Here is a 12,173-nt window from a genome sequence, read left to right as displayed (position 1 = left end):
ACGGCATTAATTAGGTTTCTGGAAGCCCCTACGTTTACTGCGACGCGCCAAGACCGTAATCGTGCCAATAAAATCATTTTCGGTCCCTTCAGTTGGCAATCCAGCCCGTGCTCCTTAACAGATGTGGTTAAGGCCACTCAGCGATGTGCTCAAAAATAAACACATTTCAGCTTGGAAAAAGAAAAAAAGACACAAAAAAGCTCTTAGAAATACATAAGTACTACATCATGTCTATAAAAATAATTTTTGCAACATATTTATTCGAAGATCAAATAAAATAGCACTAAAATAAGAAGTGTTTCAAATAATTACTAGATTCCACCTAGCGTTAAAAATGGACTCATTTACAGGGGTGAAGTACTGAACCAGATGTCTGTGTAATGCAGAGGTTACGTGTTTGAAAACAATACACCATGGCGAATACAACGCTTCTCTACGCCGTGACAGCGGTGCGCAAGCAACGGCAAAGCACAACCCCAGGCCAGTTTCAGCTGGGCCCTGCAGCGGTACCCACCCAGAAGGTATTTATTGGGGGGGGGAGTCTTCTATTTTCTATTAATTGGGTAACAAGCCAATTAAAAGGCATTAGCTTGGGGTACCTCAATTTCTTGGACCAGGCTGTGTTTAGACTGAGTGATGGGAATATTCTGGCATCAAGGGATGCTGATGTCTTCATTAGACATTTGTGAGGTTAGGCTGCTCTGATACAAAGGGTTTTGCTAAGATCCTCTTAGGGTCACAGTGACCTTGATAACATTGGTGGGGAAGTGGTGTAAATGTGAATGAATTAATGTCAGTTCAGTAGGATATGGCGCCTTTAAATGCAGTTTGAGATATCTGACTGTATGTCCCCATTATGAATGTGTAAATTATAGGAAAGATATAAATAGTTTTAATTGAGGTACGGTTCTTGGGAGTGTTTCCCAAGATACCTTCAACATCTGTTAGTCATCTTGTTTTGTCAAGGCAAAAGGGCTGTCAGCATGGAGAAGCAGCAGCAAGTTGCTAGCAAGGTTTGGCTTTGGATGGGTTATCAAATTCTCTCGGAAAATTGTGATTAGCTCTACGTTGGTATCAGCTGGAATAAAACTGCATCTTTCTGTAATGAGGTCAGTGTAGCTGCTAAAGACAAACCTCGCAAAAGGAAAAAGGCGCTTTGAAGCCCCTTCTAATCTCACCTCAATGTGACAAGACAGAAGACCATAGAGGAGAGGGTTTGGTCCCCACGCCACACCTGAAGAATGTTCCTTTTTCTCTCTATCATTATCTGGGGAAGGAGGGAAGAGATCGCAAGTTAGTTCACTGGTGAAACTAGTACAGTCATGGTACCACCACATCCCGAGAAAGCGTGGAGCCATGAGGATTCAGCATCGCACGAGTGCCGAACCTTTCAGAAACACCGTCTGAAACACAGGCAACGTCCTGGGGACCCAGTACAGCCATCAGCATAGGTAGGACAAGGCTGCTGAGACTCGGAGCAGAAGCCCGCATTAAGAGGGTAACTGCGGGAAAACCTTGCTGCTATTTGGAGATGGCGAGGACCGCGCCGGCATGTGACAGGCCGTATTACCGTTGGGAGGCCTTTGAAAGAGATAAATCCCCGGTCCCTGTAGTTAGGGGTAGCAGACGGCCAAGGCCCTGCGTGTGCGTTCAGCCCCCGCTGCCCTGTGAAAGGTGCCCGCCGCCCTCAGGCACCCTGGGGCGTGAGCCACCCGCCAGGCCCTGCCGGTACCGGGGGGACAAAGGGAATGGGGGCTTCCCGCCCGGGCAGCGGGCAGGCTGACGCCCGTGGAGACACGTGGAGACACGGCCGCCGGGCCGGCGGCTCACCTCTCCTGCAGAAAAAGAATTTCGGGAAGAACGGCCCGACAACGTCTCCGGGGGTGCCCGCGCCCGCCAACGGCCCGCCGCCGCTAGGTGGCGCTCCAAGGCCGGTGACGGCGGCGCGGGCCGCCCGGGAGCGGCGAGGCGGAGCCCGGCGGCGGGCGGAGCGTGCGGGCCGCGGCCGCGGCCTCCGGGATGCTGACGGAAGGACCCGACGTGCGTACAGCCCCGCGCCCTTCCGTCACTGCCGTGCCTCGCGTCAGCCCCGCCCCGGCGGGCGGTCCCCGCCGGAGCCACAGCGGGACGGGGCAGCGGGCAGCGGCAGCCAGCTGTACGGCCCGTTTGCCAGTGAGTGACTGGGGACGCGGCCCCAACAACGGGGTTCTGCACCTCCCTCGGAAAACCCGGCACCTGGCCCTTTACCGGCCCGCCGCCATCAGCGGCCGCAGCGCCAGCGGCGCGGTGAGGGGCAACGGGGGCAGAAGGGCGGCCGGCCTTCCTCCTCACGGGAGGCGATGACCACGCGTTCAGCCGGCATTTTGGCGGCTGCTGCGCCCTGCCAGTTCGCACCGGTCGGACCCCCTCTGGTTTGCCGTGCGCTCCCCGCTTGCAGCCCTGTACCTCTGCGCACCCCCAAGGCCGGCCGGGGCGGAGCCCCTCTGCCGCCCGCGCCCCTCGCCTCTGCAGTCCTGGTCTCTTCCTGCGCCACGAGGCATGAAGCGAGTACAAACCGGCCGCTGCTCCGTTGCTGGACTCCCTCTGGCATGGGAAAGTGTCAGGGGGTGGGAGGGCTGCAATAGCCACTCCTACGGCTCCCGTCCAAAGCCATAAATGCTAAGACAGTGAGATGACGGGGACCAAGAAGCGAGGCGTGCGTGGCTGTCCCCACCTGGTGCCCAGTCCACCAAGGCCAGCTGCCAGATGACACAGAGCAGCCCAGAGGCTGTTCTTAGATGCCAGGACTCACAACCAACAAGTCCTGGCTGATTCCCTGGCAGCCCCGCTTTCCCTGTGGTGCTCGACACAAGATGAGAGCAGATGAAAAAAAAAAAAAAAGCATTTGTACAGTCTAGGGCACAGACCTTTAATGCTTTTAATGAAGAAAAATCTTTTAATTCTTCACTTAAGCCCACCCTCCTGTCAGCCTGTCTAAGGCTTCCCTTGGTTTACATTGCCCCGGCAATACATGCCATAGAGTTCCAGCTATCTGGCCTTCAGCCCCAGGACCTCTGAATAGTTCTCCTCTTTTAGAAATTTCCTGAATGAATTACCAAGTTCTGTTACTGGGAACTTCTGACACTTGGCAGGATACCCTGGAGGGACACGATTCCTGTTCCCTTGATGGATCTTTCAAAAGCTTGGCTGTGCTAGAAAAAAGCATTAATAAGTGATCTATAACAAATTCATCAAAGCAGGAGGCTACAATTACCTAAGAAATGTCAGACAACTATGGAGAACTTCTGGAAAGTTAGTGGACAGCAACTTCTTTTTAGTTAGTGGGCATGGTGGTGTTGGGTTGATGGTTGGACTTGATGATCTTAAAAGGTCTTTTCCAACCTTAACGATTTGGTGATTCTCTGCCATTTTTTTTTTAATACAAGGAAACAGGCTACTCATAAAACACAAAGTCACCTCTTACTGTCCCTGCTCAGAAAGGCAGCCCACATCTTGCCAGCCAAGTGGCTTCAGCATGGACTTTCTCTGTAACACAGGACTGGAGACTGTAGCTTCTGCTTTGTCGTTTTTCCCTTCTGCGGCGCTTGCGTGCACTCTGGCTCTCCCTCCTTGTCTTTCTTTTACAGAGCCACAGAGTGGGTGCTCTGACCTCCAATTTGCTCTGGAAAATTTTCAGTCTGGTAGGGGAAGGTATTTCGCTCATGTTGTCCCACTGGCTGGAGGCAGCGGTGCCAATCTCCAGGTGTCGTCTCTGCAGCACTCGGTAGGGCAAAGAGCAACATGTAGATAAAGCGGGGATTGAGCAACCCAGCACTGCAAAGGCCAAGCATGCTAGGTCAGAGGTGAGCAGAAAATCAGCAGAAGACCAACAAATACCCGAGCATCACCATGTCACAAGGGAACAAGGGGTGAGGGAGCACTTAGGGAGGGGGAGGACTCTGCTCTGTAACAAAAGAACTGAAGGAGGCCAGGAGACATGGCCTGCAACCGCCTGGGGAGCTCCCTGCCACTGGAGAGTGCAAGGCAGAGTATCGCAGCTGCGGTTTCAGAGAGAGAGGAAAGCATGTGGCAATCGTTTTTTATGTCAAAATGAGGCAAAGTTTTAAGCCTGGTCTAAGAGCTGGGGGAGATGGAAGGAGAGACAACCTCTCTCCGAGTTGAGACATTGTCCCTGTCTGACTTTTCATAAGTGCTATTTTTTTACAGCGGAGAACGGCGAGTGGAAAGCAACAGAGTGAAATCTGGCCTCTGCCAGGTACAACTTAGGAGCTGTTGTTGGCATAAGGTGTGCAGCTGTGTAAAGAGGGACCTGGGGCTAGGAAGAAGAAAAGACAGAACACACAACAACAACATGTTCAGAAATAAATTTCAATTTTACTTCTCTATTTTTCAGCCTTTATTGCAACATTGCTCCACTTAAGTCAGTCTTTCAGGCAAGGTCCTCTCGTATACCCCAGAGACCTTCCCACACCACCTCTCTGCTCTCTCTCAGCCTGCCTGCTCGCATGGATACTACTCTGCTCTGGAACCCCTCACATTCTCCTCTTCAGCTCACTTCCAACACACTACCTACAGCATCTTGTTCGTTGATGCAACTGTCAACTTCTGGCATTGACTTCTTTCCTCTTTGCCCCTCCACAGACCTTCTTATAAACACTTCAGTGTTTGAGCCGTGACCATTAAACTAATAGCATCTCCCCAAAGCTGGTGTCCTTCCAGGGACAGCTGCTGTAGACCTGGAGTGCGTGAACTGGAGAGCCAGCAAGAAACCCTGGAAAAGAAGACAGTTTCCAGCAAGAAAATGCCTTTGCAATGCTTTACTGTAGGTCTGAGCATGGAACTGGAAAGTTGTGGCTTCTACAGCACAAAAGGGAAACTGGAGAGTAGAGTTTAATTCATGACAGAGATGAGCAGTGAGGATGAGAGTCTTCCCTCCACCTTTTCACCGTTCTGGTGTCCTTCTGTTACTCTCGCAGTATCTATATTATTTTATACATGAATGCAGAGGAATCTGGATTCTGTTTCATCTAATTTTTTTTTTCTGCTCAAAAACGTTGATGTTCTTACTAAGTAATTTCTGAGCTATGCTGTCTCCTTCCTCAGCTGACTAGTTCTGGAAAAAAAAAGTAATGATTAGGAAGAAAGTGCTTTTCACAGAAGTGCTTTCAGCCTTTCTGCTGAAAATTGTTCTGTTGGGAGCCATGCTGCGGAAGGGCTGCTGCCCTCAGGTTTTTCACAGAGTGAGACCAGTGCCCGGATCCCTTCACCAGGAATGTCTGCATCACTTTTCCAATCTAAAGCATCTCTCTGAGGAGGTTTTCCAGGAGGATTATTAGCATCCTCTGCACATCTGGCCAGGCCAAGCCATGGCACTCGCAGGGACAGAGCTTGGTGTGCCCAGACCTCCACCCAATCCTCTGTGGTGCGAGCCTCGCTCCGCACCTGTTCCCATTTCAAAAACCCCATTTCTGGCCATGCATGTGTTATGACAAGTGCAGAAACAATTTAAAAGAGACCAGAGTTAGCCAAAACCTGCTTGCCGAATGCTAGTGTTTTGGATAAGTGGTTAGTCCCGCCAACAAGGTTCCCATGAGAAGCTGAGAACGGACGTCGGCTCCTTGAGAGTGGATGTTGGGATTTGAGGTGAGCTGGAGGAAGTTTAAAGAGCTCCAGGTACAGCAGGGAGGTGAGGGGGGAGAAGGGAAGGAGGGGACAAGCTGGGTATCCAACCTCAATTACCACCCGGGCTGACGTGTGATCTCGGTGACTACGGGATTACTCAGCACTGGCCTGGAAAGGAGGTGTGGGCCACACCATCCCTGATACAATCTATTTCACATGACAGTTGCACAGACATTTTATTTCGTTAGGGAAGATCAGCCCAGGCGGGAGTACAACGTTCTGCTGCACAGCAGCAGAGCATAGGGCAGAGATTTGAAGAGGGCAGATTTAGATCTCAAAAGATATCTTGAAAAATTGCCCGGGAAATTTACCAACCAGTTTTAGCGTTCAGTTCTAGCCAAGGGCCGTGGCAAGCTGGAGACGGGTCAGGGTAATGCCAAGAAAGACCAGCCATGCATTTCAGCAGGCCACCACAGCAAGCGACCTTCTGCTTGTGGGTCCCCAGGATGTTTTGGAAGTAGGAAGCACATGAGACCGATTTTCAAGAGTTCAGTTGCAAGGGCCAGTTAGGGCAGCCGCTGGATGTAACTGCCAGATCAGAATGCAGGATAAAGATGCAGAATGAAGGAGTAAACAGCCAGAAGAACAAGCCCTGGCTTACTGCAACGTGCCAGTATTTGCACCCAATACAGATGTTTGTATTTATGAAGATATGGGCTCCAACTACAACCTCCAGACCCAGATCTCTGGCCAGGCCCAGCTCCAGTTTAATCTCCGGTGCATTCACCAAAGATTAACTTGGTAGATAAAGATGGAACTAGAAATATTTGAAGCCTGAAAACCAGTTAGGGTACTTTTGTTATGGAAAGAAAAAATCCTTTTAGAACGTGAAAAGAAAAAGCAAAGGAAAAAACTAAAAGAAAGAAAAGGTCCAATTATCCACTGACTGATTCTCGAATTCTTCCTCTTTTCAAAGTTTTGAGGTTTGAACATTATGAACAGTTGACTGTTTGAATCGTATAATGCAATACCTGTTCCTCTGGCTTAACGTTACAATATTTCCCACACCGCAGGATTGCTTCACATTATTCTAAGAGGCAGTGTCATTTTCCCTGCAGTGCTAGGTCTTCTTTACTGAGGCAAAGGACACTCCTACTTCCTTTAATTATATGTTTTGTTTTAAATTAATGTCCTTTATTCTGGGGATGAATCACCAGCTTGTAGACAGGTAAATGTGGGAGTAAGAGAGTGAAAATATAAGTTTGATTCCCAAGGTGGGTGTCTTTAATTAAAACGGACATCAAGATTCAGCCTTCCTTCCCAAACCTACCCCGCGATTCTGAAAACATTTGGATTCCACGTTCGCACGTATCTCACTTTCCTTCCGAATCGTGTTACATGATGGTCCCCTTTGGTTTCAGCGCACGGATTCCCTACCGCGTGTGTACCCTGACAGTTGCACCACACCGTGTAAAGTAAATACACCCAGACGAACTTTAAGGCCATCATCCCTGCCTGACGAGGCGGGGAGGGGAGCTCGGGGTTGCTCGGCCCGGGCTGCCCGCAGCAGGCAGGCCGGGGCAGCGCCGTGCCCTGCGCCCGCTCCACCTCGCTCGGCTCTCCGCTCGCCGCTGTCAGGTGGCTCCGTGCGCGTCCGTGGGGACGGTTCTGTCTGCCGTCTTCGTCAAGCACTGGACGTGGAGTAACGGGATTTCTCTTCTGTTTGAAGCTTTTCCCCTGCCTTGGCAAAAGGACTCGGAAAAAATCCCCCCCGCCTTCATTTCCCCCAGGGTAACAGGGGGCCCCGGCACCCTCCTGCGCTGCCAGCCCCGAACCCCGAGCCGCGCTCTCGGGTGCGGAGGACGGAGCCCACGCTGGCACGGCGGCAGCAGCGGCGTCCCGGCACACGCGTGTCCCCGCGGCCGCCCCTGCCTCGCCGCGGCAAGCGGCGGCCCGCCCCTCCGCTGCGGGGCCCGGCAGCCCGCTCCCCTCCCTCCCCCCCCCGCTCCCCGGCAAAGCCCCGTTTTTATTGCGGCCGGCTCGGCGGGGCGCCGCACCGGCACACCCGCCCCGGTGCCGCCTCCGGGGCCGGGGCCAGCGGTTACCGAGCGTGCAGCGTGGCGGGCGGCCAGGCGGTGACGCGCCTGTTGCCATGGGAGCCACCGCCCCTATAAATAACCGGGGAAGGGAACTTTCCTAAGTCAGAGACTTTAGGACACGGACCCAGAACCAGATGGTCCGCAGGAGAGGCGCCAGCTCCCGCCGCAGCTCCCGCCGCGGTGCAGCCCCGCCGCGCCGCAGGACCTGACCCGGCCCGGGCGGGCAGCGCAGCCGGGGCCGTGCCCGGCGCCAGGCAGCGAGGCAGGGCCCGGAGCCCCCCCGCCCCGACGGCGGCAGCTTGACCCTCTGCCGGGGGGGCCCCCCTGCGTCGTCCTCTCCTCCCCGCATCCCCCTTTGCTTTCATGCAACGCCTGGTGGCCTGGGACGCAGCATGCCTCCCCATCCAGCCGCCCGCCTTTAAATCCATGGAAGTGGCCAATTTCTATTACGAGGCGGACTGTCTGGCTGCTCTCAACAAGCTGCACCCGCGGGCGGCCGGGGGCCGCTCCATGACCGAGCTTACCGTAGGGGACCACGAGAGAGCCATCGACTTCAGCCCCTACCTGGACCCCTTAGCATCCCAGCAGCCGGCGCAGCCGCCGCCCCCCGCGGCAGCAGCAGGGGGCAACTTTGAGCCTCCTCCCTGCAGCAGCGGCGGCGGCCAAGATTTCCTTTCCGATCTCTTCGCCGAGGACTATAAAGGCAGCGGCGGCAGCAAGAAGCCCGACTACACCTACATCAGCCTCGCCCGGCACAGCCACCCCTGCGCCAGCCAGAGCCACAAGCCGGGGGGGCTGCCGGGCTGCTTCCCGCCCCAGGTCGTGGAAACCAAAGTGGAGCCGGTCTTCGAGACCCTGGACTCTTGCAAAGGGCCCCGCAAGGAAGAAGGGGGAGCCGGGCCGGGACCGGGGGGCATGTCCTCGCCCTACGGCAGCACCGTGCGCTCTTACCTGGGTTACCAGTCGGTGCCGAGCGGCAGCAGCGGGAACCTGTCCACCTCCTCCTCCTCCAGCCCCCCCGGCACCCCCAACCCCTCCGAGTCCTCCAAGTCGGCTGCCGGCGGCGGGGGCTACTCCGCCCCCCCGGCGGGCAAGAACAAGCCCAAGAAGTGCGTGGACAAGCACAGCGACGAGTACAAGCTCCGCCGGGAGAGGAACAACATCGCGGTGCGCAAGAGCCGCGACAAGGCGAAAATGCGCAACCTGGAGACGCAGCACAAAGTCTTGGAACTGACGGCCGAGAACGAGCGGCTGCAGAAGAAGGTGGAGCAGCTCTCCCGGGAGCTGAGCACCCTCAGGAACTTGTTCAAACAGCTGCCCGAGCCCCTGCTCGCCTCCTCGCCTCGCTGCTGACCCCCGGCCGGGCCGCGGGGCGAGCGGAGCCGCCGGCCCCCGCTCGGCTCCTGCCGGGCCGGGCGGGGGAGGGCCGGGGGCGGGCTGCCTGCTCGCTTTTGGTTTTAAATTGTCGTTGTTGGTGGTTTGTTTTGGTTTTTTTTTTTTGGTCTTTATTTACACGTTGGCGGAAGGCCCCACCGTCGCGCGGGGACCGCACCGGGGGCCGAGGGGCTGTCAGCGGGGCGGCGCGGTGGGGCCGGCGGTCCCGGTCCCGGCCCCGGCCCCGGCCCCGGCCCCGGGTGGGCTCTGCAGGCTGCTGGGCGCTGGGGTTATTTAAAAGAGCGAGAGGAGAGCAAGGGCGAAGTGATGCAATCCTTTAAGCATGGCTGGGAATGCTGTGTACATGATGCAATCTCGTGTAACTGTCAGTCATGAATTGAGTAATCTGTTAAAGATGTTCCTACAGTTTTTTTTATTATAAAGAATAATCTATTTCTATAAGAAAATACATATGTATATTTTGGGATCTATGCATTCTTGCTACATTTGAAGCATTAATGAACAATTTTAATAAACTTTATGACTAGGCTAAAAAAAGTAGCTTGTTTTATTTTGAAAGCACGTTTAAAGTTAGATTAAACACAGGGTAGAAATGCTAGCTGAATCTGGCTCAATGCTGGGATCAGGGATCAGGATTTTTGTTGGTCTGTGTGACTCGGAGAAAGAAAAAAAAAAAACCAAACCCAAAAACCCCAAGAGAAACCCAGCACAGAGCAGAGCTGGAAACTTTAGCCAGTTCTTGTTGCCTCATTTTATTTCCTCTTATCACTTGCTTTAGCTGCCGCTTGGGTGTTGTTGTTGTGGGAAGGAGGTGTTTGTGTTGGGTTTTTTTTGCACTTCTTGCTGTTCTGAACGTGTAGAGCGAGATGTGCTATCCAAACCATGACCAATCTTTGGCAAAGTAACACCAAGTCTGAAGTGGGAGGGAGGAAGAAAAAGTAAGGGAGGAAGCTTGAAATGAGGGGTTTGTTTGTGTTTTTTTTCTTTACAGAGTTTCTATTCTCTAAGTTATGATTCAGCATTTCTTATGTTTGTAGTTTACAGGAATAAACATGAGAAAGTAGCATTTCTGTTGGATGTCGGTAATTTCGGTCATTGCTCGGGAAGCTCTCATGAAACCCGGCCAGGTGAGAGGCACATGAACAACTCCTTTGTCTTTTCTGTTGAGACATTTTTCCAAAAACGGTGGATAGAGTTTCTCTGACGAGAGGTGTTTGTTTCTGTGTGCATGCATGTTTGCTGGTGGCAAGAGACAGGTAAGGGGCGGGGGGGCAGGAGAGGAGGATGTTTGTAGCAGGCCATAACTTTATTTCAAAGAGAACTGAGGCCCTGCCTGCCGATGGAACAAGCCAGCCTTGCCAGGGCTCCCAGGTTGTGTCATTTCCCTCGCTGTATGCTGCTGTGTCAAGGTCTGTAAGAAGTTAACAGTCGCAAACTGGTTACGTGGAGGGAGCTGGGCAAATGATTGGGTCTTACTCAGCATTTTCCATTTTCCTGTTAGGCCAGATTTAAGCATTAAGTTTTTAGGTCCAGATTCCCAGTGCCCCAAAAAAGAAACTCCTTAATCCTCTATTCTCTCTTGGACAGCTGAACACAGAAGGGGTTTTCTGCATAAAGATAGTGGACTTGAATTTTCTGCTATACATTCCAATACAAACAACAGTGGATTGCAGAGAGACAAATCTTCAATTTGTTGCTTATTTCTAATGTTTCTTTAAGCAAAAAATGTTTTCTCCTGAAAGAACTGTTGTGCTTTTTTTGACACTTGCTATCATAGCCTCCTGTGGGTGAATCTCCCAGAGCTCTTACTGAAATTTGTTACGCACACTCCGCTCCCCCAGTGCCTCCTGCTAGGAGCTGTGCAGTAGGCAGGCAGTGGAGTGTTAGTCCTGATACAGATTTCCCCCGTTTGCTTTTTAATTTGTACGGTGCAGTTAAGCTGTTTTTATGAGACCCTAAGAATAGCTTTTCTTGGGTGAGCTAGCTCCTGCACCAGCATGACTCAAGTTCTTGCAGGCAAGATAGACGTTAGATCTTGTCTTGACTGTCCCTCGTGACGATGATTACTCCAGCCTCCCGTGGCTGTTTATTCTACTGTTCTTCTAGTTACGAAACTTATCCACATCGTTAGATCCTATTTTCTTGTTGTGCTGTAGGCCATGTAATGTTACCCAAAGTTACAAGCAGTGTTCCCGGTCAGAACCGAGTGCTGCTGCGGGTGAAATTGCTGGAGGACTGAAGATGTCCTCGGATACATTTCTGTCTTTCTTTCTTTCTTTACAAATGACAAAGCTTCCAACAAAAGTTCAGCTTGTGGGGGGCTGGAAGGCAGGGTAGACTGAAAGATAAGATGTACTAAAGGTATTTATATTTGTTTAAATAATAGTCCAGTTTTGGAGATAGAGCTCTATCAGGCATGAATGAGCTAATCCCTGTCCTTAAACTTTGCCTGCCACAGTTTAGGACAGCCAGGGTGGTGTTGCTGCAATTTAAAGAATGATGTTTAAATTACAGCTGTATTCCAATGTACCTCTTAATTAGGATTACAGATACCTTGTTCAGGAGGAAACTTCTGCAGCAATGAGTTTTTGTCAGAAAGATGCAGTTACAGACAAGAAAATCGAGGACATGAAGGCACCAATTTTACACTAGCCTCAGAAGGAATCCATGAAAGAGTTGGAAAAAGAATTCCCAAACCCTTCATTCTTAATCTTGTTTTACCCACATAACTTGCATTTTAGGAGCTTTGTAGCGCTATTAAATGCGTGGAGGTCATGAAATACCCTGCTTTATAAACAAGCATATGAAAAAGCCCCTGTAATTAAAACATTTACTAGAAAAAATAGTCTGGAAAAAAATAGTTTGGAAATGAATCTGAGAAAACTCCATGCACTAAAGTAGACAAAAGATTCCAAATACCTTTTCTAATCACTGGGGGAGAATTGGAAAATCCCTGTCCAAACAGCGGCTCAGCTCCAAATATTGATATAGTTTCCCATTACAAATGAGATTCTGTTGACTGAAAGCAGTACTTGGTACATCTCAGCTGTCTCCTGA

The 12,173-nt window shown here is 51.8% G+C and overlaps 1 protein-coding gene across 1 annotated transcript; it reads left to right on the top strand.

Moving 5' to 3' along the window:
* Positions 1-8,084: 8,084 nt before the first annotated feature.
* On the top strand, positions 8,085-10,212 carry CEBPB (CCAAT enhancer binding protein beta; the record flags this gene model as incomplete). Its single annotated transcript, XM_082007459.1, has 1 exon — positions 8,085-10,212. One exon carries the CDS (start codon positions 8,085-8,087, stop codon positions 9,072-9,074), a length of 990 nt encoding a protein of 329 aa, XP_081863585.1. The 3' UTR covers positions 9,075-10,212.
* Between the last annotated feature and the right edge of the window lie 1,961 nt (positions 10,213-12,173).

Source organism: Phaethon aethereus (genome assembly GCF_964289735.1).
Source record: "Phaethon aethereus genome assembly, chromosome: 16".
NCBI lineage: Eukaryota > Metazoa > Chordata > Aves > Phaethontiformes > Phaethontidae > Phaethon > Phaethon aethereus.
Note: the sequence above shows the minus strand (reverse complement) of the source record. Positions and strands in the feature narration are given on the sequence as shown.